The sequence below is a fragment of the Chrysochloris asiatica genome, unplaced genomic scaffold, assembly GCF_000296735.1.
Source record: "Chrysochloris asiatica unplaced genomic scaffold, ChrAsi1.0 scaffold00367, whole genome shotgun sequence".
Lineage (NCBI taxonomy): Eukaryota > Metazoa > Chordata > Mammalia > Afrosoricida > Chrysochloridae > Chrysochloris > Chrysochloris asiatica.
Window position 1 is genome coordinate 736,349 of NW_006408885.1, and position 23,324 is coordinate 759,672.

The window sequence follows — 23,324 nt, forward strand, 5'->3', positions numbered from 1 at the left end:
GAGTCGGTTCCGACCCATAGCGACCCTGTATAGGGTTTCCGAGGAGCAGCTGGTGAGCTTGAACTGCCGACCTTGCAGTTCAAACAGCTTTGCAGTTTGGTGCATTAACCCACAGCGATATAGAGAGGCATTATTTCTGTCAAAATTAGGAGTGGACTTGCTGGTTCACAGGGTCAGTGTATGTTTAGTACATGCTGTCAACTAGTTGTCCAAAGTGGTCACACCATATTACACTCAAGCCAGCAGTGCTCCAGTTGCCTGTGTTCTCAATGAATCAGTGATTTTTAACTCTAGCCATTCTGAGGGGCAGTAAAGTGATTCATCATTATGGTTTCAATTATATTTCCCTCATCACAAATATGAGTACTTTTCATATGTTTTTTGACCATTCAGAGGTTTTCCTTTGTGAAGCACCTATTTGGTTTTTGCACATTTCTATTGTTATCACTAGCCTTGTTCTTAGGACTTTCTAGTAGTTTTTCATATACTTTGCTTGTGTATTCAGACTTTTTTGTAATAAGTATATTACAAATTATCTTTGTCCCATCTGTGTCTTGCCTTGTTACTCTCTTAATATTGTCCTTTTAGGAGCAGAAAATTATAATGAAGCCCATTTACCCATCTTTGTCTGTATGTGTTTGTGGTTGATGTGTTTTATGTTTTAAAAAATCTTTGCCAACCCTGACGTCACTAAGATACTCAACCATGTCTTCTTCGGGAAGCTTTATTGCTTACCTTTTACAGCTAGGTCTGTGACTGTCCTGAGTCAAGTTTTGGGGAAGGGAGAGTAACTGAAGTTTGACCAGGAGAGAGATCAGACTGCAGGCAACAGTAGAAGTGAGGACTCTTGGGGGAAGGCTGCCACAGTAATCCAGGCGTAGGTGGCGGTGGCTTGGATTCCAGCTGCCCTCCCTCATCCTTTCCCTGATACAAGTTCAGTGTCTTCTGCTCATACCTTGCATGTCCCATCTTCTGACTGCCTGGAGACCCACTCCCCTGTCCCTGAGCTCTACACTCAAATAAGTGTCTTCTTTAGATGTCCACTCAGTCGCCCATGTCCCCCGTGACTGCTTCTCAGGCTGATCATAACCTGACACCAATTTTCAAACTGGCCCTCATCCCCCTCCAAGTTTTAGTTATGACTGTGACCTTGGGAAGACTATGGCCACCAGCAGCCCACCAGCAGCTTCAGGGCTGGGCCAGGCACATTCCTTAGGGGAGGGGTAACACTGAGAAAGGCAATAGATGCAAATGATGCTTCCAAGAGTCCCCAAGTTGAAAAGTGATGGACAGCTCAGGTGTGAATCCTGGGCCTGCCACCTGTCAGCCACTTGACAGAACCGCTAAGTGCAGGCTGTGGGCTGCTGGATGGGGAGAGCCAATGGGGGCTGGAGTCCAGCCCAACTCCCTTCTCAGTCCAGGTTACAGCCACCTTGTTATTGTGTGCCATCGAGTCAGTTCCAATGCATACAGAACTTATATAGGCTGTCCAAGGCTTTTAAAATCTTCACAGGAGCAGAAAGCCTCATCGTTCTCCCCAAGAGCAGCTGGCAGGTTCGAACTGTGGACCTTGTGATTCGCAGTCCAATGGTTTCAAATGGAACCGCTGGGCTTCTCACAGCCACCCGGAGGGTAGGTTTTCAGAAAGGCATCTTATGGGTGCCCTGCAGATGATCATGGCTAGTGGCCTGTCTCTCTGAACAACTGTTCCACATTTGTAAAGTGGACATAAATACTCTGCTTGCAGGGCATCTAACTGTGACTGGCCCCTCTGGGAGTTTCTCCACCCCCCTTGGGGCTCCCACAAGGCCTTGCACTTGCCACTGCAGTGGGATAGTCTCCATGCCAACCTTTTAACCCAGAGGTGGGTCAGGTCCAACTCTCAGGCCTGCCCTGAGGGATGCCAACTCCGGGGATGCCCCAGGCCTCAGGTCTTCCTTGGAGGGACAGGGGGTCGGGAGCTGCACTGTAGGAGATAGCTTTGAAGCAGGTGCTAATGACAGCCTGGTCCTGGTCCCAAGGGTCTGCCCTCAGTCAGAGGACCCAGCATTCCCAGGTAGAGACCCAGGCTGGGCCCCCTCTAGACTTGAATATCCCACAATCACTACTGTGCCAAACTAAAATGACCAGTAGCCACGGATGGACTGGGGTACGGGCAGGTAGTGTTCAGGCCATAGCACTGAGAATGAAGGGATGGGGTGAATTGCCTAAAGTGGGGTAAAGCTGCAGAAAGCGGGAAGGGGTACATCGACCAAGAGGTGGAAAATCCCTCCCTAGGCTGCTGCAAGACAGCTAGGAACCTAAGGGAGCAGGTTGTGGGTGGGGCTGGACGAGCGTGGCTGCCATTCAGCTGCCGGCACCAAGGAGATGACCCCTGTCATGACCCCCACGGCAGCTGGCCTGACTGAATTCCACTTCTCCACAGGTCCAGGTCGAGCTCCACCTTCCTCCTGGAGCAGGAGGACTCAGACAGCGAGGGCGAGGTCAGTGGCCGGTGGGATTGTGGGGGGTGCGTGCCGAGGGCCGGGACGTGCTAGTCTCCCTCCAGCAGGGACTGGCACGCAACAACGTCTGGTCATCTGGTAGCAGGAACTGAAGCTGTACTTCACCGAGCCTCAGCAGCTCCTGGAAGTCTTTACCACGCTGGAAGAACAGAACCTCTCGTTGATCCAGAACACACAGGAGATGGAGGAAACCTTGGAGGAGCTGAGCTTCACTCTGAAGAACACCCAGAACCGCATGTAGGTTCCACGTTGGTGGGGTGGGGCTCTGTCCTGGGACGTGTCCTAGCCCCCTGGAGCTGCTGGAGGCCAGAGAGAGAGAGGCCCTGGATGCCCTGACCAGGGCTGATGAATGAACCTTGTGGAGAATGAAGGCACATTGCAAGCCTGGCAGCCCAGCTCTTTGGAGGTGCCCACTGCAGAGCAGGAAACTGGGTGGACGACAGGGGTTAGACTTTGCGTTTGCCTATACTGATCACAGCCTGGGGAAGGGGTAGAACCTCCCGATCCATGCCATTAGGTGAGCTACAGTACTTGGTTTGGCAGACAGTAGAGGAGACAGCACACATGGTGTAGAAACATGAACACAGGGTACAAAGAGGAGTTGTCAGAGAGGTATGTCGGAACCTGTTTAGGTTGGGTCTGGCCCAAGTGGGACTATGTGGCCCAGCTCAAGAGCAACGGGAGTCAGGACCAAGGACCTTGAGGCCCAGGGAGCAGGACTGGAGCTCAGCAGCCTGAGGCAGAAAGGCCTCCCTGGAGGAGGGGAGGTAAACCAGCACATCCAGGCTGGCAAGGCAGCCAGGGTCCTACCTAGCAATGCCCTTGGGCAATTCCAGCCCCAGGGAATCAAAACAGACTGTGTGGGTGATGGCAGACTGCTGCCCGCCTCTCCTCTGGAGCCTAGGGCACTTTGTTCCTCTTGCTGGTAGGTGCAGAAGGCTCTGCAGGTACCTGTCACCTAAACCCTGGAGAGCTGAACAAAGTACCAGGTGAAGCCTGTTGGAAAGAGCTGGAAATCATGCATTCCATGTCAATACTCACTGACTCCCTCCTGGGTCAGGAGGACTTTAGGCCCTGCAGGGATAGAGCAAGACCCTCTCCTTCTGAGGCGACCTTCAAATGGGGCACAGACAATAGGCTGGACACATGTTAGGAGGAAATGAAAACCAAGTGACCAAGGAGGAGGAACTGAGGTGGAAGGTGACAGCAGATAGGAAGGCCAGGATAAGAACTCATTAATGGAAGGGGAAGGGAGCCAGCCACAGGCAGGCCTGGGAGAAATGGTCCAGGCAGAGGACACAGACATTGCAAAGGCCCCGAGGTGGCAGCTACCTAATAGCCTCAGTGTCTCATGGGTGAGCCATGCTCCTAAGTACCCATGTCTTGTGGTACTTAGTGGGTGGGAATTTCCAAAATGATGTGAAACCACCAATTCTCAAGCAGATTTTGTTCCCTAGAAAGGTGAGCTGGGGAATAGGTGAGCTACAGAGAGGCAAGCAGCTTTCTGGTGTTCCAGAGAACCTGGCAAGAGCAAGTCCATCCCCAAAACATACACACACACGCACACATGTACTCATATACACTCACACTCACTCATGAACATCCATATGCGCACACCAGAGCAGAACCTTCAGGGGCAGCCACAGAACTGGTCTACAGTGGGGGCAGCTACTTGGAGAGGATCCCTGAGAGAACTTTAGTTTGAGTGAGACCCAATCAGGTGCACTTAATTTTCATGAATTTAACCTCTTTCATAACAGAAATAACACACAATTTTTAAAAATCTATGGCGCTGTGGGTTAATGCGCCAGACTGCAAAGCCGTTTGAACTGCAAGGTTGGCAGTTCAAGCTCACCAGCTGCTCCTCGGAAACCCTATACAGGATCGCTATGGGTCGGAATTGACTCGACGGCACTTAACAACAACAACAACAATAGATAACAGAGTAAGCAATCTGCCCCAATATTGGAAGAAACAAAGCATAGTTGTGTTAGAGATTGTTGATGTTGTTTTGTGCCATGGAGTCGGTTCCACTCATAGCAACCCTGTACAGAGTTTTTGAGGCTGTAAACTTTACGGGAGCAGAAAGCCTCATCTTTCTCCCATGGAACAGCTGGTAGTTTCAAACTGTTGACCTTGCGGTTCGCAGCCCGATTTGTAACCACTATGCTACCAGAGCTCCTTTATGTTAGAGATAATATGTACAAAAAAAGTATGACAAGAATGTTCACAATAGAGTCAACCATAATTGCCAAGGACAGAAACCCAGATGTCTGTCCATCAGCAGCTGAATGGAAAAACAAAATGTGGTACTTCACAGCATGTGCGCCCATCTCCTGTGTATAACAAATTACTGCACCTGAGAAGCTTTAAACAACACAAATTGGCTTAACAGTTTAGAGGTCCGAAGGACTAGGGGAGAATTCATTTCCTCTACAGCTTCTAGAAGCTGCCACATTCAAACCAGCAATGATGGGTTGAGTCTTCCTCACGTCTCTCTGACTCTCCTGCCACCTTCTTTCATTTTTAAGAAACTTTGTGTTTAGAACTGGGCTCACCTGGGTAATCCAGGTTCATCTTCCTTTCTCAAGGTCAGATAATGCCCCCTTTCAAGGTTACATAACATCTTTAACTCCACCTGCAACCTTAATTGTCGAATAACATTAATATCACATGCGAGTAAAATTTTGCTGAAGACAATTAAAAAATGGTTGCAACAACACATTAACAGGGAACTGTCAGAAATTCAAGCCAAATCGAGAAGAGGACATGGAACGAAGGATACTATTGCTGACGTCAGATGGATCTTGACTGAAAGTAGAGAGTATCAGAAAGACGTTTACTTATGCCTTATTGACTAGCCTTTCAACAGTGCAGACCGTGACAAACTATGAATAATGCTGCAAAGAATGGGTATTGCAGAACACTTGACTGTGCTCATGAGGAACCTGTACATAGGCCAAGAGGCAGTTGATTGAACAGAACAAGGGGATATTGAAAGTTTTAAAATCAAGAAAGATGTACACCAAAGTTGTACCCTTTCGCCATATTTATTCAATCTGTATCTGAGCAAATAATCCAAGAAACTGGATTAAAAGAAGTGGAAGATGGCATCAGGATTAGAGGAAGACTCATTAACCACTTGAAATATGCAGATGACACAATCTCCCTTGCTGAAAGTGAAGAGGACTTAAAATACTTACTGATGAAGATCAAAGACGACAGCCTTCAGTACAGATTACACTCTATGTAAAGAAAACAAAGATCCTCACAACTGGACCAATAAATAACATCATGATAAATGGAGAAAAGACTGAAGTTGTCAAAGACTTTTGCTTGGATCAACCATCAACACTCATGGAAGCAGCAGTTAAGAAATGGGATGTCACATTGCACTAGGTAAATCTGCTGCACAAGACCTCTCTAAAGTGTTAAAGAGCAAAGATAACAGTTTGAGGACTAAGGTGAGCCTGACCCAAGCCATTGTATTTTCAATCACCTTATATGCATGTGAAAGTTGAACAATGAATAAGGAATACAATAGAAGAATTGATTCATTTGAGTCATAGTTTTGAAGAATATTAAAAGTACCATGGACTGCCTGCCAGAAGAACAAACAGATGTGTTGGAAGAAGTACCAGAATGCTCTTTAGAAGCCAGGATAGTAAGAGATAATACTTTGGACATGTTATTGTTGTTGTTAAGTGCCATCAAGTCGATTCTGACTCATAGTGACCCTGTATGGGGTTTCCAAGGAGCAGCTGCTTGAACCAACAACCTTGCAGTTCAAATGACTTTGCAGTCTGACACATTAGCCCACAGAACCACACCAGGACTCTGGACATGTTATCAGGAGAGACCAATCCCTGGAGAAGAACATCATGCTTGGTAAAGTGAAGGGTCAGCGAAAAAGAGGAAGACACCTAAGGACATGGATTGGCACAGTGGCAGCAGCAGTGGGCTCATACGTAACAATTGTGAGAATGGCCTGAGACCAGGCAGTGTTTTGTTCTGTTGTGGATAGGGTCACTAGGAATCGGAACTGACTCAATGGCACCTAACAGCAGCAATGAACCGTAATGCCCCCTTCCAAGGCTACATAACATATTCACAGGTGCCAGGGAGTAGGATGGAACACCTTTCCACACCACAATCATAATACTTGGTGATAAAAAGGAGCAAGCTTAAAAGAGAGACATTAAGCTGAGAGAAAGAAACTCTAGAACCAGCTGTTTTAATACTATTTAACAAATTACTCCAATACTTCAGCAATGTGAAATAACATCCACTTACTACTTCTTGATTTCTATGGGTCCAGAACCCAGGCACAGCTTAATGAGTCCTCTACATCAGGACTCTCACTGTTTCCATCACGGGTGGCAGGACGTAGGGGGAGGATCTGCTGCCACGTGTGTTTATTGGCAGGATCCAGTGCTTTAAGAGTCATTGGACCTGAGGCCTGAGTCCCAATGGAAATCAGCTGGCTGGAGGCCGCCCTCAGTCCCGTGATGAGTGGACTCTCCAAATGGCAGCTTGGAAGTGCTGGCAAGATGGAGGTCACCATCTTTGTAACCTAATCTCGCATGTGACTTCCCATCCCATATTCCATTGCTTAGAGGCAAGTTGCTGGGTTCAGCCTACATTTAAGGAAGAAGGTTACAGGAAGGTGTGAGCACCTTAAAGCAGAGATTGACCGACCTTTTAGAGGCCTGTTTACTACCCAATTAAGCTAATCCATCTGAGAGTGAGCATTATCAGCTCACTGGTAACTGGTGGCTAGAATGTGGAGGAAATTGACTACAAAAAGATATGACAAACTTCATCCTGAGAGTGCTGGTGCTTACACAGGTGTGTAAGTTTGTCAAATTCATCTAAATAGAGACACTTTAAAAGGGGTGCTTTTTATGGTAAATTATACCTCAATAACAAAATTGTTATGTGCCAACAAGTCCGTTCTGACTTATAGCGACCCTGTATGAGGTTTCCAAGGAGCAACTGGTGAGTTTGAACTGTAAGGTCGGCTGCTCCTCAGAAACCCTATAAAGGGTTGCTATGGGTCAGAATCAAGGAGCGCTGGTGGTGTAGTGGTTATGAATCAGGCTGCAAACCTCAGGGTCAGCAATTCGAAACTACCAGCTGTTCCGCAGGAGAAAGATGCGGCATTCTGCTCCCGTAAAGATTTACAGCCTCGGAAACCCTGTACAGGGTCGCTATGAGTCAGAACCGACTCCATGACACATAGCACATAACAACAACAATGGGTCAGAATCAACTTGATGGCACGTAACAACAACATGGCTTTGTCAGCTGACTTTGAACACTAACTTTAAGAGCCTGCAGGTTTTAGTTCGAGCCATTCTGGCAACAGAGGACAGAACATCATTTATTCTCTTCAGGGCCAGGACTAAGGTTAGTAAAAGAGGCACCTAGGGCACAAAGTTGAAGTTTGTGAGGCTCACTTGAAGTATGCGCCCCTGGGGTTTCCCTTACCTTTCCAAGTCCCAGCCCTCCTCTCTGCCCACTTTGCCAAATAAGTTGAGACAGTCATATCCTAGCCCCTTCTAATAGGCTAGAGTGCTCAGCCCCAGGAAGGTGGAGCCTGGCATAGAGAGAAAACACAATTGTCCCAGAGCACAGAGCTTGAATGCAAAAGTTAGTCCTGCACTTCGTGGCAGCCACAGCATGTGTGGAAGGAGCTATGGGTATATGATCACATGAATGAACCAGTGAGGTGTCCAGAGGTGTTCAAGTGAGATGGAAACTTAACTCAAGGAAATTGAAGACAAACCAAGGCTGAACCTTTGCTGAGACACTGCAGAACTGCTGATGTTTTCAGAAGGCCAGCCTAGCCAAGAACTCAGCAACAAGCTGCTAAGACCCCCACCCCTCCACCCCTTGACTCCTTATTGCTATGATGACCAGGACCAGAGGTAAGCACCAGGCGCAGATGATACAGCCAGTTCCTGGCCATCCTAACAACCAACAGAGGATGGGGCACTACTAGTCTGGGCAGCAGCAACCACCAACCATGCGGAAATAAAACTCCATGTCTCAGAGGAACATTTCTACACACTAGCCCGAGCCCCAAACCTGGCGGAAATGGCACAATTCATGTTGACTTCCAGCTCTTAACAACAAGCAAAGCTTCATACATGAGAAAATGCATCCAAATGGGGACTAATTGGAGAAATGAATGCAAATGTTTTCCAATTCCCCTTGCCAAGTGACAATGCATCCATGTCACATAAGACCCCTCTGGAGAAGGAAGAACAGTGATAAGAAGACCAAGAAGACAGGAAACAGCAGGCAGCCAGGTACTGAGGGGACCTCCCAGAAGTCAGAGGAAAAGGATGAGAAGGAAGCTAGGGTAGAAAGGTTAAGGACCACAAGAATACACTGAATGACACCATAGGGTTCTCTGATGAAGACAGACCAAATGGAGAAATAGCAAGAGCATACAAAAGTAGCACAATGAACTTGCCTAAAAGAAAAAGGAGCTGCAGTCATTGTCCAGGCAAAAAGCTGTGGGATGGATACACACACCAATGGGATTGTAGTCAGAACAAGCACACAAACGCCAAAGCAGACAAGATACCAAAACACCAGGGTCTCTATAAAGGAGCCAGGAACCACACCCCTCAAGCGATTCCTCCCAAATTTAGCAGGGTTGCATGTCACACTGCTGTCCTATGTGCTGATGGTAGTACCATTCCTGATGTGTTCACAGAAATATGATAGATCTGTTTTGTTTGGTTTTGAGAATGATTTTTATTAATATGTTTGGAGGTGTTTGTTTTTAATACCAGTCTAATATACTTTTGGTGTGGCACTGTAGGATCAGCACTGAACTGTGAACCACAAGGTCGGCTGTTCAAACCCACCAGGTGCTCCTCAGAAACCCTATGAGTCGAAACCCACTCGTCAGCACTTAATATATTTTCATGTTTGGTGTCCCTGTGCATTTTTGAAGTGATCTTGCTATTTTTCAAAAACTTGTTCTCATTCAGTCCATATTCCAAAAGGTATAGAGAGCTCAAGCAGTCTTATCTATGAGCAGATTTAGCAGCGTGGCAGTGAAAAGTGAACCCCAGAATGAGAGTGTATCATTTACATACTTCAGTTGAGAACCCAGAGTCTGGCACCCAGTAGGTACTCACCATTTGTTTTCACAGTGGGCCCACACCAGTGCTTGGTGTGTGCATGGGTTTACACTGCTTATGAGCTCCTGGCTCCAGGCCTTCACCCTGTCTCCTCAGGAGCTCAGCTCAGAGTCAGTTCTACCCTTGGCCCCTGAAGTCAAGGGAGTAGAGCCTGGTGACTGCTGGTGCCCACATCCCTGTGGACAATGGGCTAGAGGACCTGTGGGCAAAAGGAGCTGCAACCAGTGGTGCTCTATGTTGAGAGTGTCAGAGACTCCACCCATGTTACCGAGGGTGGGGAGACACTTCTGAGGCTGAACATGAGCTGTGACAGTCATCATTGTAACCAGGATGTACCTGCAGTTGGTTCATGATGGTTGGACCCTTGCCAACTACTGAAAGTTGCGCAATTCTTGCTCTAGACACTCCACCATATGATGCTCAAGTGTCTGTACCTTATTACTATTTTACTTCAGAGTTAATTATCGTAACTCTGTTCTTTAAATGTGCACCAAGAGAACTGAAAACCTAGGTCCATTCAGAAACATTTACACGGATGTTCATACCAGTATTACTCGTAATAGTCCAAAAGTGGAGACAACCAAAAAGTGCTAAGTGGATAAACAACTTGTTCTGTGTCTATATACCGAACTATTACTCAGCCATAAAAGAAGTGAAGTTCTGATGCAATGGTACACTATGGATGTACCTCAATGCTCAATGAAAGAAGGCAGACACAAAGGATCCTATATTGTATTTCATTTATGTGAAGTATCCACAAGAGGTAATTCCAGATACAGAAAGTAGATCACAGCCACTGCCAGAGGCCATACGTGTGTGTGTATGTGTATGTATGTGACTGTTAATGGGTATAAGATTAAATTATCTTTTGAGGTGATGATGAGAATGTTTTAAAATTAGACTCTGGTGATGGTTGGACAACTTTGTAAATACATTAAAAACCACAGAACTGTAAACTTAAAAGAATCTTGTAATAATTGAGTGACTTTGGCCCCTACTGCATACTAGACCTTGTGCAAACGCACATGACCTCAGTTAAATCTCCAGACAGTGGCCAGGGCTGGGCTCTTCAAGGCTGAGGGAGGGGAAGGGCCTGGGTCTGGCTGTGTGAGTCCATATTGCCGGTCCTCCTCCCACTCAGGGACCGAGAGGTCAACCAGCTGAAGACATTAATCACCACAATGATGATGTCCATTGCCAAAGAGGAGGAGATGGCCGCGGAGCTGGAGCTCAAAGCCCGAGTCTTCCACTTTGGAGAGTACCAAGGTGCTCAGCAGGTGGGCCGGTGGGCAGTGGGCACACAGTGACAGTAGGGGAGTAAGAGATGCCACCATGGGGCCAAGGAAGAAGAGCCCCCTTGGCTCAGACAGACCACTGGGGAGTAAGACTGGGCCTTTGGCCCTTCCTTGGGTAGGCTGGGAGCTCAACTCTGGGAGTACGCATCAGCCCTGAAATCTACAAATCACTGGGCCTTTGGTCTCTTACGCAACAATTATGTTTCTTCAACACAGACAAGTCCATTAGGGGAAGAAGGGAGGTAGGGTCCCTAAGCCTGGTTGGATGCTCAGCTAGTGCTCACAGCACCACTACCCACATGCCCTGTCTTTCTCATTCATTCAATGGCTTCAGTATGCAAGGTATTGGGCCATGGTCATGCCTCTAGAACTCAGGGCCACTCACTGGGCACCAGGCCCTCTGGGTCCTTCTCACGGCTGCTGCCACTCCCATCATCCCACCCAGTCTAGGAAGCAAACGGTATTAACCGTCTCCCAAGTGCCCAGCATCCATAGAGAAGATAGAGACGATGTGCTCAAGGCCACACAGAAAGGGAACAAGAGTGGGTTTAGTGGGGGCAGTTTGGAGGGCTCCCCAGTGTAGGGGCTGAGTGGTGGTGGGCATGGTGAGGTAGCTGGCAGAGGTGCCAAAGAGGAATGAATCCCTGCCAGAGTACGAAGTCAGCATCTGACTGATCACAGTAGGGCAAGGGGGTTTCCTAGCCTAACTCTGCATTGTATCCCAGGCAGCACCTGGGACCTGCTCACAGGCCCCCCTGAGGGGCCGCAGGCAGTTAGAGTAGCTGGGTTGCTGAGGGCCTGCCTGCCTCCTGCAGGACAAATTGCTGGAGAACCTGAACTGCAAGGTTCTGGATGTGTACCGGCACTGCGTCGGCACCACGCAGGAGGCCAACTTGGGCACAGTGCAGATGCTGACCATCATTGAGCACCAGCTGGATGAGCTACTTGAAAGCCTGGAGTGTGTGCCCCCATCCAAAATCGAGCAGGCTGAGAGATCCAAGGAGAAGGAGCGCCGCATGAGGTGGTCACGAGTGGGCCTGCACCTTCACTCCAAGGGTTGGCATGAGGACAGATGTGGTCTCTGCCCTCTAACAGCTTCCAAAGCGGGATGGAAGGAATGGGAGGACTCACCAGGTCCTTGCCAGGAAGTAGCAACTAGGGAGCATCAAATAGCCTGGGGAGCCAGGAGATTTCCTGGAAGTGACAGTAATGCTGATTACTAACAATCCAGGGCCCAGCCAGAAGACTCAGGAAGGCAGAGGGTCTAAAGATCTGGAGCAGAGTCCCAAGAGGGACTGAGCCCTGAAAACAAGTTATCAGTGAAGGACTTTGTAACCAAATCAAGCCTGCTGCCATCGACTTTAGCTCACAGTAGTCCTGAGAGAGCAAAACGGCTTCAGTGCATTGCTCATACTGTAAATCTTTATGGGAGCACAAAGCCTTTCTCCTGAAGAGCAGCTGGTGGGTTTGAACCACTGGCCTTTAGGTAGCAGTCTGACACTTACCACTGTGCCACCGGGACTCTCTGAAGGACTTGATACAGGGACAAATAGGGCCACAAACATACCATCATTAGGATATTTTTTTCAGGCTGGATTGGAGGGGTAAGGCTGGCTAGTGGAGGGAGGAGCAGGCAGGATGTAGAAGAGTCTGAGGTGTTCCAGTCTGAAGCAGGCAGTGGTAGCCTCATGGGTCTAACATGACAGAGCCAGTACTGACCCATCCTTGGTGGGAGACCCAAGAAGTCTCCACACGGATTGAGCAGTTTCAACCACCCAGAGGCACAGGCGCTAGCACCCCCTTACCTGGCACCCTTTTTTCAGAAGGCGTCGGCTCAAAGAATGGGACAAAGACCACAATGATTCAACCTGCAGGCGGGATTGAGGCTTGTAGTGTTGATGGCAATGGCCTTGGGCAGTCACTGAGGGGCATGAGCATCCATGCCTCCTGTGGGGATGGTCTGACATGCCATAGTGATGGGAACCCTGGGCAGGCTTGTGCCATCCCTCTGACACAGGCATCTTTGCCAAAAATGTGTCACCCTTGGCTGTAGGGAGGCAGCACAGCTCTGCCCCAGCAAGGACTGGACACGACCTGATTTTCAGGACAGTGTGACTGAGGAAGGCACAGGCAAGTTGGCAGGGCCTTCCAGTTCTTCATGCTATCTCTTGTCACGCAGGGTGCGGGAAGAGAAGGCCCGGGTGCAGAAGCAGCTCCAAGAGGAGCGCCAGCAGCGAGCTCGGGCGCGGGCTCAGGCTGACATCAAGAAAAAGGTAGCTGGTCACCCTAGGAGGCAAGGTCCTAAAACTAGGCACACTATGATTCAAGGGACTCGGACCCTCCAGCCCCTTTGCCGACAGCATCAGAAGCTCTGATGGCCAGGTGGAAGCAGGACTGCCCACACCCAGGCCCTGAGGCTACTGTCTTCCAGGGCCTGCCTTCTTCATAGGAATTTCTTCATCCCAGCCTGCTGTAGGCCCACAGGCATCTCCCCTCTTCTATACTCTCTTGGTCTGTGACTGGCCACCGGGCACCCAGGCCAGACACATGGACTCAAGTAGCTGGTAGGGCCCAATCAGTCCCTGCTTCCACCCCCATGCACAATCCCTTCATGGCCTGTCACTAGTGCCTCCCCCTACAATGCATGACTGAGCTGCAGGACCTACGGGCCTTGGGGCCAAGAAGAACTCTGGCCAACAGAAGCCCTGGCAAGAGGAATGTCTCCCAAATAGACCAAGAGCACAGATGCCTCCCCCACTGATAATAAGGCAGACAAGCCCCTGCTCAGACCAACACTGCCCTGATCTCTGCACACACTCCACAAATCCCAAACCAAGGTGATGGCCTGCATTTCTCAAGCTCTGTGACAGACAGGGCAACAAAGCTCCTCAACATGGAACTGACTATAGAATTTTCATACACCTGAGCTATCTCAGAATCAGTCCAGTCCTCAGTTCTGCTGAGAAGGCCTCTAGGCAGGCCAAGCCCCTGCCAGAGGCACCCTGGCTGCTCCCTGTATTTGGGCTGGGATAGTCTGCGAATCATCATTCTAAGCTGCACCTTTGAGCAGGGGTGACATAAAGCAGGTACTGATAATGTTCATTTCCTCTTGACAGAAAGGCAGAAGACTGGTATGCCGCTCCCGGCCCCCAGTTCTCAAAGCAAAGAAAGAGTCCGAACATACTCTTATGGATAAGGATAAGGAAGAACAGCTCTTCTTCTTCACTTAACCTTCTCAGAGCCCCATAGAGCGTGTGGCTGACAGCAAATGAAAGAAGCCAGCAGTGGGAGCAGAGCCTGGGCTCTGCTTATGGTTGGCCCTCTGCAGTCAGGCAGTTTCCTCCTGTACATTTCCTTTCTCTCACGGAAATAAACTATATGTCTCTTTGGTGTCTTGAGGCCTATAAGGAAGTTGACTCTCATTATTTGGCCTTAAGCCCAAGCTTGAGGGAAGGAGCACCATCTTGATTTTCCCTATAATGGTCACTTTGAGAGACAAGCAGTGGGTGGAAGTGCCAATTCCACAACGAGCTGAAGGATGGGTTATCCCTGAGGCAAAGATAAGAAAAGTAAGCAGAAACTATGCAAATGAACAGGTAATTCTTACTATAGCCACATTTCCTTGAATGAAACCAAGCAAAACTTTTGGTGTATGACTATACAAAAACTTTTATTCATTTGCACTGGGAGCTGGGTACATCTCCAGTAGTAAACCTGAGTGCCCACAAGGTTCCCCCAGGCCTGGACAGGAGAGACCCAGCCCTCCAAAAGGAACTGTTCCTGTGCCAGAACCTCCTCCCTTCAGGAGCAGAGGGATGAGGAACGCAGGGCCCCCAGCCAAGTCACAGGGGCTCCCCAGGAAGAAGGGACCACTGTCAGTCCTGGATGATCTGGGGCGAGGGCCAGGTGGGCACATTCAATCCCTGAACTTCAGTCTGTGACACAGCACAGACACCTGTAGAAAAGATCCATTTACAAATGTGGTTTTAATTCTTCTAGGCAGAGAGGCACCCTGGGCAGATGCACCTCTGAACAGGACAGACAGAAGGGAATCATAGAGAATGCTTGAGTAATCCTTAAAATTCACAGCCCTAAACTCAAGAAACAAACACAGAATGGGTAGAGCTTGCATGTCTCCAGTCTGAGAACCAAAACAGAACTTGCTGAACATACACTCCAGAGGCGTAAGGCAAAAAAGCATTTCTGAATGACCCTGTGTCCATTCCATCAACTGTAACAAATAAATATGTGCAAGAGTATCAACTTATCTCTTTGCAAGACAGACCTTACTCTGTAAAAATATACCTTGACATATACACATTTTCAACCTCAACAATAAAAACACACACATACCATTATTACAATTCTATACATAATTTATGATATTCAGAACATCACTGTATAAACAGTTTTCAAATTACTATTAAACATTAATACCCAACAACAAAACTTAGAAAGGATTTGTTTTGAAGTGTTACCTCTACCATCCCCAAATGATGAGCCATCCCTGGAGCCTAAGAAGATTCGCTCAGGTCTACTGACAGCCCGCTGCACTCGCCACTCCTCTTCCCAAACAGGATGCCTGATGTTCCTGCACCTGCCTGGCCTGCTTGTCCAGCAAGAACATGAACTAGAACTTGGATTCCCTGTGAGGTGCCATTCATGTTCTACAATGCAGCAGACTCAGCCTGTCCACGAACACTGTCCCTGTTGCCTGGGAGATGGCGTGTCATACAAACTCTCAGGCAGAATGCTAAACAGGGAAGTGAAAACCCCCCCAATCTGTTTACTACACAGAAAGCTGTATTCGACTGGGAAACCGGAATTCTACCCTAATTCCAGAAGATGTCTTTTTTCTTTCAATTTTTTTATAATGCAGCAAGTGCTGCATGGCTGAGGCTAAGAGGGGTAGGAAAGACACCATGTGTGGGTGGCTGGTAAGGAGTCAGTAAAGTCCTCGCCAGAGGTGAGCCCCACATCCCAAATCACTGCACTTGTACAGGGCACATTCAAACAGCAGAGTCTCAGACTGATTCCCGAAAAAATGTAAGAAAAGCATTTCCTATAAATGTACCAAAAGCTTAGACTTCTGAACACAAGCTGAGTGGGAGTCCTAGCCACAGCCACAGGCCTGTCTCAATCAGATCTTCAGGGCTCCCGAAGCCAGTGCTCTCACTGCAAGTCTTGGAGGTTGATGGTGCTTCTGGAAAATGGTACGGTCTCAGGAACAGCTGCATCCTCTGGGGCTGGGAACACCTCCTGTGAGCCAAGCAGAGAGTGTGAGGGACAAGCGAGTGGGGCAGGGCCAGAAACAGGCTCTGAGGGGCCAGTGGCTAGACTACACCAGAAGAACTACATACACATCTCAGAGAGGGTAACACCTTAGCTCTCTACCCCATACCCTCGTGGTTTCAATGTCACTGAGCATCAGAAACCAAACTGGCATGTCTTTCTTATAAAAGGAACATGTTTTCTCATATTTTAAAAGCAAATGCTGAAATTAAAAAAATTTTTTAAAAACACTATTTTTTTTTTATACACACACACACTGGTGAATACCTAGACATACTTAAGCACCTGCACCCATTTATCTTTTTCTCACTTCATTTATGGTAAATATCTTCCCAATTATTAAGTACTCATCTCTGTATTTTTCTATGGCCAAGCAGTTTCAGCTATATCATGATGCATCGAACCCATCTCCTCTTGCTTAGAAAATAATGTTTTTACTTTTTCATTCATTATTACACTAAATGATGCAATGAGGGTCAATTAGCTGACCAGCCCTTTTTTTCCTTAAGAACAAAGACTCATGAGTGGGACTCGCCACATGAAATGGAAGAGACACTACAGGAACTGGAATACACAGTGTGTAATGCTCCAGTGTAGAGCCTTCCGCAGCCTCTCAACACCCGATTTCTCACCAAGGCTTTACTCAATATTTTTAATAGTAAGAAATATTTGAATGGCTTTTAGAAGCCATGCTGGTAGAAATTAGGCATGCTCATCGTTTCTTTTATATCCAAATATCAACTCTCCAATGATGCCTGTTTTCTCCAGCTTAATTCTGCTGGGCCTTATCCACATATATGAAAAACTGGCCAGTCACTGGAAATAGTAACTAGAATTTTTCAGTATAAAATACTTACAGATGACTAAACCTCACCTTGTTCAAGAGTGAGCTCTATGACGAGTCAATCTGAGCTATCCATACCCTCCACACCTTACCTTGTCATCAACCCACCTTTTCCAAAAGCAGATTAATGTCCAGGGAAGCCTGCCCAGAGTCTCCGCAACAAGCCTAGCTCAGTGACTAACGTGCTGCTGCAAAGAGCCTCCAGGGAGTCACTAACAGTTCTAAGAATAAAGATAAGGAGCTGTAAGGCATCCAGACCTGGAGGACGTAGACAGGCAAGTCCACAGTGAACAGAGGGCGGAGCAGAGGGGGCTGCAAGTTGAGTGCCAGTGGCAAGACTCCATCACCTGAGGGGTCGTCCTAGGGAAGCAACAATGAAAACATCTTTCACATGATTAGTACTTAGAGCATGGCAACCTCTCCATCTTTGAGACAGACTCCTCTTTGGCACTAAGCAGAACTAAACCACCCAGACAGTCCAAGTGCAGAAGTAGGCCCATGGACAGAATAAGGCCCCACACTTCTACCATGTGGCTCATCCACCCTCCGCAGGCTCCTCTCTGAGGATTCTCCTGTGCGCCCATGTCAGCCCTGACACCTTCCCTCAGCCCGAATGTCCATTTTCTTGCTAAAGCTGCTCCTGCATTCCTCTCAGGAGCTGCCTGCCCTGCCCCTAGGTGCCAGGCCTCAGCCTGCAGGTGCTTTCCAACAGTCCCCTCTGTGGCAGCCACCTCACAGGAGAGCTGTGAACAACTAGAGCAGATAGAGGATCTCTAGACAGGGGCCAGGCTAACTAAGAAAACAGGTAGTGCTTACCACCTACCTGCCTATAATCTGAAAATCCAGACTATTCATAACCCATTAACTGCAACATCATCTTAGGCTCACATCTCTCATTCCTCCCAGTACACCTCAGGATGTGTCTATGCACCAAGATGAGCAAACACAGTAGTTAGTTGCCCAAGATTACACTAGCTGGTAAGGGGTAGATAAAGACTCAAGCCCAAGTTTCTCTAATATCAGTCTTTACCTTTAATTCGGTACTTCTTAAAAAAAAAAAAAAAAGACCAGCACTGGATTGCAAACCAAAAGGTCAGCAGTTCAAACCTACCAGCTGCTCCTCAGAAACCATATACAGGGTTACTGTGAGTCAGAACCGACTCAATACCTACTTCCAACTCAAGCAGCTCCTTTTCTACACATAGCACCATCTTTCTTCCAATTTTCATTTCAAAACCTATAACCCTTCCTGTCCACTTCTGATCTGTAACCTTTGCTCAAAGGTCTCCAGCTGGCCCTTCCTTCCTGTCCACTGCCCATATACTTGTTGGTCCTGTATAAGCTTCAAGCTACTCCAAACACCTTTGGCCCCAAGTCTGTAAAAGGGGCAGGTTTTCTTGTTTCTGTCTGTAGGCAAACATTCCTCTATCTTCCATGCCTGTCAAATACTCACAGGGCCTCGTTTTCCATGTGAGCAACAGTACCTTGTGCTGCTGTTCTTCTAAGGCCTCCCCACAGCCTTTCCCCTACTGCCCGCACTGGTTCCAAATGCATCCCTGCATCTTCACAGTTGGCCCATTCCCTCCAAGTGTCACCATCATCAGCCAGCTCAGCATGCAGGTGCGCTCAGACAACTATGACTCCACCATGCCAGTTAAGCAGTAATCCAGAGTCCAGAGTCAGTAGTACAGGGTATGCTTGATGAACAGGCAGCATCCCACTGGGCCAGTCACAATCTTATCTTGTACTCGACTTTCAATGGTCTCTCTCTCCCAACTCCAAATTCTTTACCTCTCAATTCCAGCCTCAAATAGAACTGAAAACTAAGGTATACATGTAGCTGTTGAAGAAATGGTTGCAAAGCAGACGGAGAGACAGTGGCTTTTTTCCCTGGAATGCTCTGTTTGGTGGGGGAAGAAAGCACCCTTAGCGTAGGTGCCACCTCTGGGGGCCACAGCAGTGCCCAGGGCACAGAGGAAGGAGTGGCCATGGTCCCTGAGGAAATAAGGAGGCAGGCTGGGCAGGGAGTGATCACAGGGAGTGAGCCAGGGCTCCGGGAGTGGGCCGAGGCAGCGTGCTACCAGGAACGTCTATGGTCGGATGAGAGCCTAAAGGTTTTCAGAGCCAAACCAGAAACATTCGTAACCAGAACGTCCTCCTCATACAAAACAACTGGAGGAGAGGGTCAGGAGCCTGTTTACATTGGATGAAAGTAAATCTGAAGTTTGGCAGGTACACTACACTGGGGGAAAGCCAGGCACGAAGACTCTGATGAAGACTAAACAGAGGCAAACACCCAGACACAGTGGCACAGGGCAGGGAGGGAGAGAAGCAGGACATGGGTTGGGCTGGGTGGGGAAGAAGCAGTCAGCAGGGATGAGGGGCATCAGGAGGCAGGTCTTTGGTGGAGTGCTGGGGCCACCAGGGGTTACTCTGTACCACTCTTGCCCAGCCTGGCTTGGCCCTCCTCCATTATCTACAAACCACCCCTCCTGGATTCCTGATTCTTACCTGCAGTAGCTGGACCTGAACACACCGTACCCCAGCTGCTGGTTCTGGTCCCAACAGACCTCCGCTTGGCACCATATCCCCACACAGGCTTGGGTAGAAGTGAGGAGGACTGAGTTTGCCACCTTTTACTTTCCTTTGAGAAGGCTCCGAGGATCCTAAAAAACAACACATCTAATATACAATCTACTGGTTAGGACTCTACCCTTAATGGGGAGGACTCTACCACTATGGGAAGACAACCTACACTGTGGAATTCTGCACAGGCCAATAGAACAAAAAGTACTCAACAGGAAAAGCCACAAAGTCACAGTAACTGTCATTTAGACAGGCAGGCACCAGAGCCCAGCTGCCCATTTCTGGAGGATGCACTCTGGCAGCGCCTGCAGTCAGGTGCCCCTACTTCAGGGGTAGGCAGTGCCAGTGGTTGGGATACTTCCTTTTTATTCCTGTGTCCGGTTCTGTTTCAGGGAACCCAATGAGCCTCACGCTGGATTCCCTTTGACTGTTCTCCACATAAACTTCCTCCATTTTCACTGTTCTAATTGCCTTCCGAGTGCAGAGCCGGGTTGGGTGGAGGGTGAGGTGAGCAAGGGACCTGGGCTGCAACTTTTACTCCCTTTTTGCCTGCAGCTGGAGATTTTACATCATGTCCTATTCTCCTTGAACTTGTCTACTATTCCACTAACCTACAGCACATTTGTATGCTTAAAAGTATTTGCTCACTCTAGAACATTTTCTGTAATAAAAACACATACATAAATTAACGTTATCTGTTTAAATTCCTTATATACTTGTGGGAGTCCTGGTGTGGCACCGTAGGGTAAGCACTCGATATCAAAGTCAGTTTGAACCTCAGGGTCGGTGGTTCAAACTTACCAACCGCTCCTCAGAAACCCTATACAGGGTTGCTATGAGTCAGAACTGACTCAACGGCACTTATCAACAACAAATATTTGCTGGAGACCGAGTAGTGCAAACAGTTAATGTGCTTGGCTGCTAACCAAAAGCCTGAAGTTCAAGTCCACCCAGGGTGCCTCAGAAGGTCTGGGGGAGGGGGGACACCTACAAAATCAGTCACTGAAAATCCTATGGAATACAGTTCTCCGACACATGGGGATCGCCACAAGTTGGCCAAGTGGTATATGTCTGGTTAAAATTTTCATGCTTAATTGAGTTATTCCAATTTTTTGATGTAAAGCCAATCAAAACAACAAATTTAACAGAAATTTTGACAGATAACTCAGACATGAAAAGTAAAAACATTTGTGACAAGTAGACTGGTCTTCCCCGGTTATTTACATGTGTGTAAATCTCACTGTTAAGACTCCAACACAGTCACTATACACTTTCCACAACTAAAAATACATTTGTCAAAAACACAGTATTGCTGTGCTTTAAATATTATCTCATCACAAGCCTGGAGTTGCAGAATTGGCTAGTTCAACCTTCAGGAAAGGAAGCACCTGCCACGGGCAAGTTCCCTGTCATAACACACTTGGTTCTTGAAAAAAACTCCCTCTCTAATTCAAATAAGAATATTGAAGCCTGTTTCCAAGAATATTATAAAAACCACTGAGGATAACTTAAGAAAGCCATCAGCTATACATCTAAGTTACATTTTAAAACAATCAAAAGTTAATATTATTTTTAAAACTTAAAAAAAAAAACAAGATAAATCAGTGATTTCTCATTTGTAATGTACAGTAAGCCCTAAATTAACTATGAAGAAATGTAACCAAAGGAGTGTACACTTTCACTAATTGTACCCTTTTACTAATTGTACCCTTTCACTAAATTCAACCTTGGGTTGAACAGAAGTCAAGTAAAAAACCATGTGGAAAAAAATAAATGTATCAAGAAAACTTCCACTAAATTTACTAAACCATCAGGATTACATTGTTCCTTTATACGTAATGAAAAAAAAAAATCTATCTTTGTTAATAGGATACAGAGATATTAATTTCATAACAGGAAGAACAACTTTAGAATAAACACTTCATGATCTAAGTAGTTGCTGTTGTTATTAAGTGCCGTCGAGTCAATTCTGTCTCACAGCAAAACCACTGACCCTAAGGCGAGCAGTACAGCTCCATACCAGGACTCCCGACTCACAGCAAAACCACTGACCCTAAGGCGAGCAGTACAGCTCCATACCAGGACTCCCTAAGATATATACATTTATTTTAACCTGCAGATTTAATTCAATGTCTCTAAAACACTAGTAAGCCCTGCAAACACTATAGTTACACTTGGAAGAATCACAACATACTTGTACTGCTTTCATGTCAGAAGGTATTTTCCTTTCCAGATTCTGGGACTGCAAGGTCAATAATTGACTATAATTGCTTATGTTCGTATGTCTGAGCACTTTCACTTCCACAGGAAGGGGTCCTCAAATATAGCACACTCTTAAACAAGAGCAGAGGATTGGAAAAGGTGAGGACTTAAATGAAAAATGTCAACACATCTCTGTCTTAGATGTCTCAGACGACTGTAACAGAAATACCACAAATGGATGATGTCAGCAAACAGAATTTTATTCTGGTTTAGGAGGCTATATTGTCCAGATTCAGAGTGCTGGCTTTGGAGAAAGGTCTTGCCTTCTTTCAGCATCTGTAGGCCAGCAATCCTTGGAGATTTCCATGTGTCTTGGCATCAATCCTTCCCGGGATCTACAAGTTTCACAGTGTAGGGATGCCAGGTCCTAAGGATGCATTCCACTCCAGCTTTTCTTTCTTGGTAGATCCCTGAGTTCCATTTGTTTGTTTCATCTCTTTTACATCTCAGAAGAGACTGACTCAAGATACAACCTAATCTTGTGGACTCCATTCAGCCTCATTAACATCACGATAGTAATGTTTCTCATTACACACACAGGATAACTGCATCAGAGCAGGGCTGATCACATCGAGGGTGATTACAATCAGCACATAACTGCAAAACCACTGAGAATCATGGCCTAGCCAAGCTGGTACATTTTTTGGAGATACAATCCAATTTATGATAACCCTCACACTTGCCATCTACGATATATTTCCACTCACATCTCAACCTTAACCCTTAAAAAGAAGTGACATGAGCTAGTTGATACATCTTGCCATTTAGTAATGTGTCATGAGCAGAACATTTAAGGTGGTTAGAAACTGCGTAACTCCTGAGTTAATTAAACAAAAAAGTTTCTATAGGATGCCTAAAGGCATGAAAAGAGAAAATTAAAGATCTATGTATTGATTCCCAGTAACTATAAAGCCCCAGTCATCACTAGTAATAGATGGTATTATCAACATGATCAATCTAATTGATAACCAATAAGAAAATTTTTTAAATTATTCTGTAGAAATCCACAAACTTTTACGTTGCTGTTATGCAAGGTGTCAGATGGGTTCTGACTCGTATCAACCCTATCTCTGTACAACAGAACCAACACTGCCCATCCTGCACCATCTTGACAATCTTTCCAATGTGTGAGCCCATTGTTGTAGCCACTGCGCCAATCCATTTCATTGAGAGTATTCCTTTTTTTCACTTACCCTCCCCCTATTTTTTACCAGACATAATGTTCTCCTCCAAGGACTGGTTCCTCCTGATAACATATTCAAAGCACATGTTACTGCCATCCTCGCTTCATAACAACAACATACCTCTTCTAGGAGTCCTGCTAGCGTAGTGGTTATGAATCGGGCTGTGAACTGCAAGGTCAGCAGTTCAAAACTACCAG

At 47.0% G+C, this 23,324-nt stretch overlaps 2 protein-coding genes across 2 annotated transcripts in view; one reads left to right on the plus strand and one right to left on the minus strand.

The window, feature by feature from the left end:
- Positions 1 to 14,189, plus strand: part of CCDC37 (coiled-coil domain containing 37) — a 63,664-nt gene extending 49,475 nt beyond the window's left edge. Inside the window, exons 13-18 of the mRNA XM_006876228.1 lie at positions 2,457 to 2,483; positions 2,590 to 2,741; positions 10,806 to 10,941; positions 11,775 to 11,980; positions 13,139 to 13,232; positions 14,076 to 14,189. Of these exons, the coding sequence (XP_006876290.1) occupies positions 2,457 to 2,483; positions 2,590 to 2,741; positions 10,806 to 10,941; positions 11,775 to 11,980; positions 13,139 to 13,232; positions 14,076 to 14,189 (729 nt within the window). The remainder of the gene's footprint in view (positions 1 to 2,456; positions 2,484 to 2,589; positions 2,742 to 10,805; positions 10,942 to 11,774; positions 11,981 to 13,138; positions 13,233 to 14,075) is intronic.
- A 1,942-nt stretch (positions 14,190 to 16,131) lies between these two features.
- The window catches only part of ZXDC (ZXD family zinc finger C), a 35,861-nt gene continuing 28,668 nt past the window's right edge, over positions 16,132 to 23,324 (minus strand). Inside the window, exons 8-10 of the mRNA XM_006876229.1 lie at positions 19,607 to 19,761; positions 17,354 to 17,455; positions 16,132 to 16,218 (exon numbers count right to left, since the gene is read on the minus strand). Of these exons, the coding sequence (XP_006876291.1) occupies positions 16,132 to 16,218; positions 17,354 to 17,455; positions 19,607 to 19,761 (344 nt within the window). The remainder of the gene's footprint in view (positions 16,219 to 17,353; positions 17,456 to 19,606; positions 19,762 to 23,324) is intronic.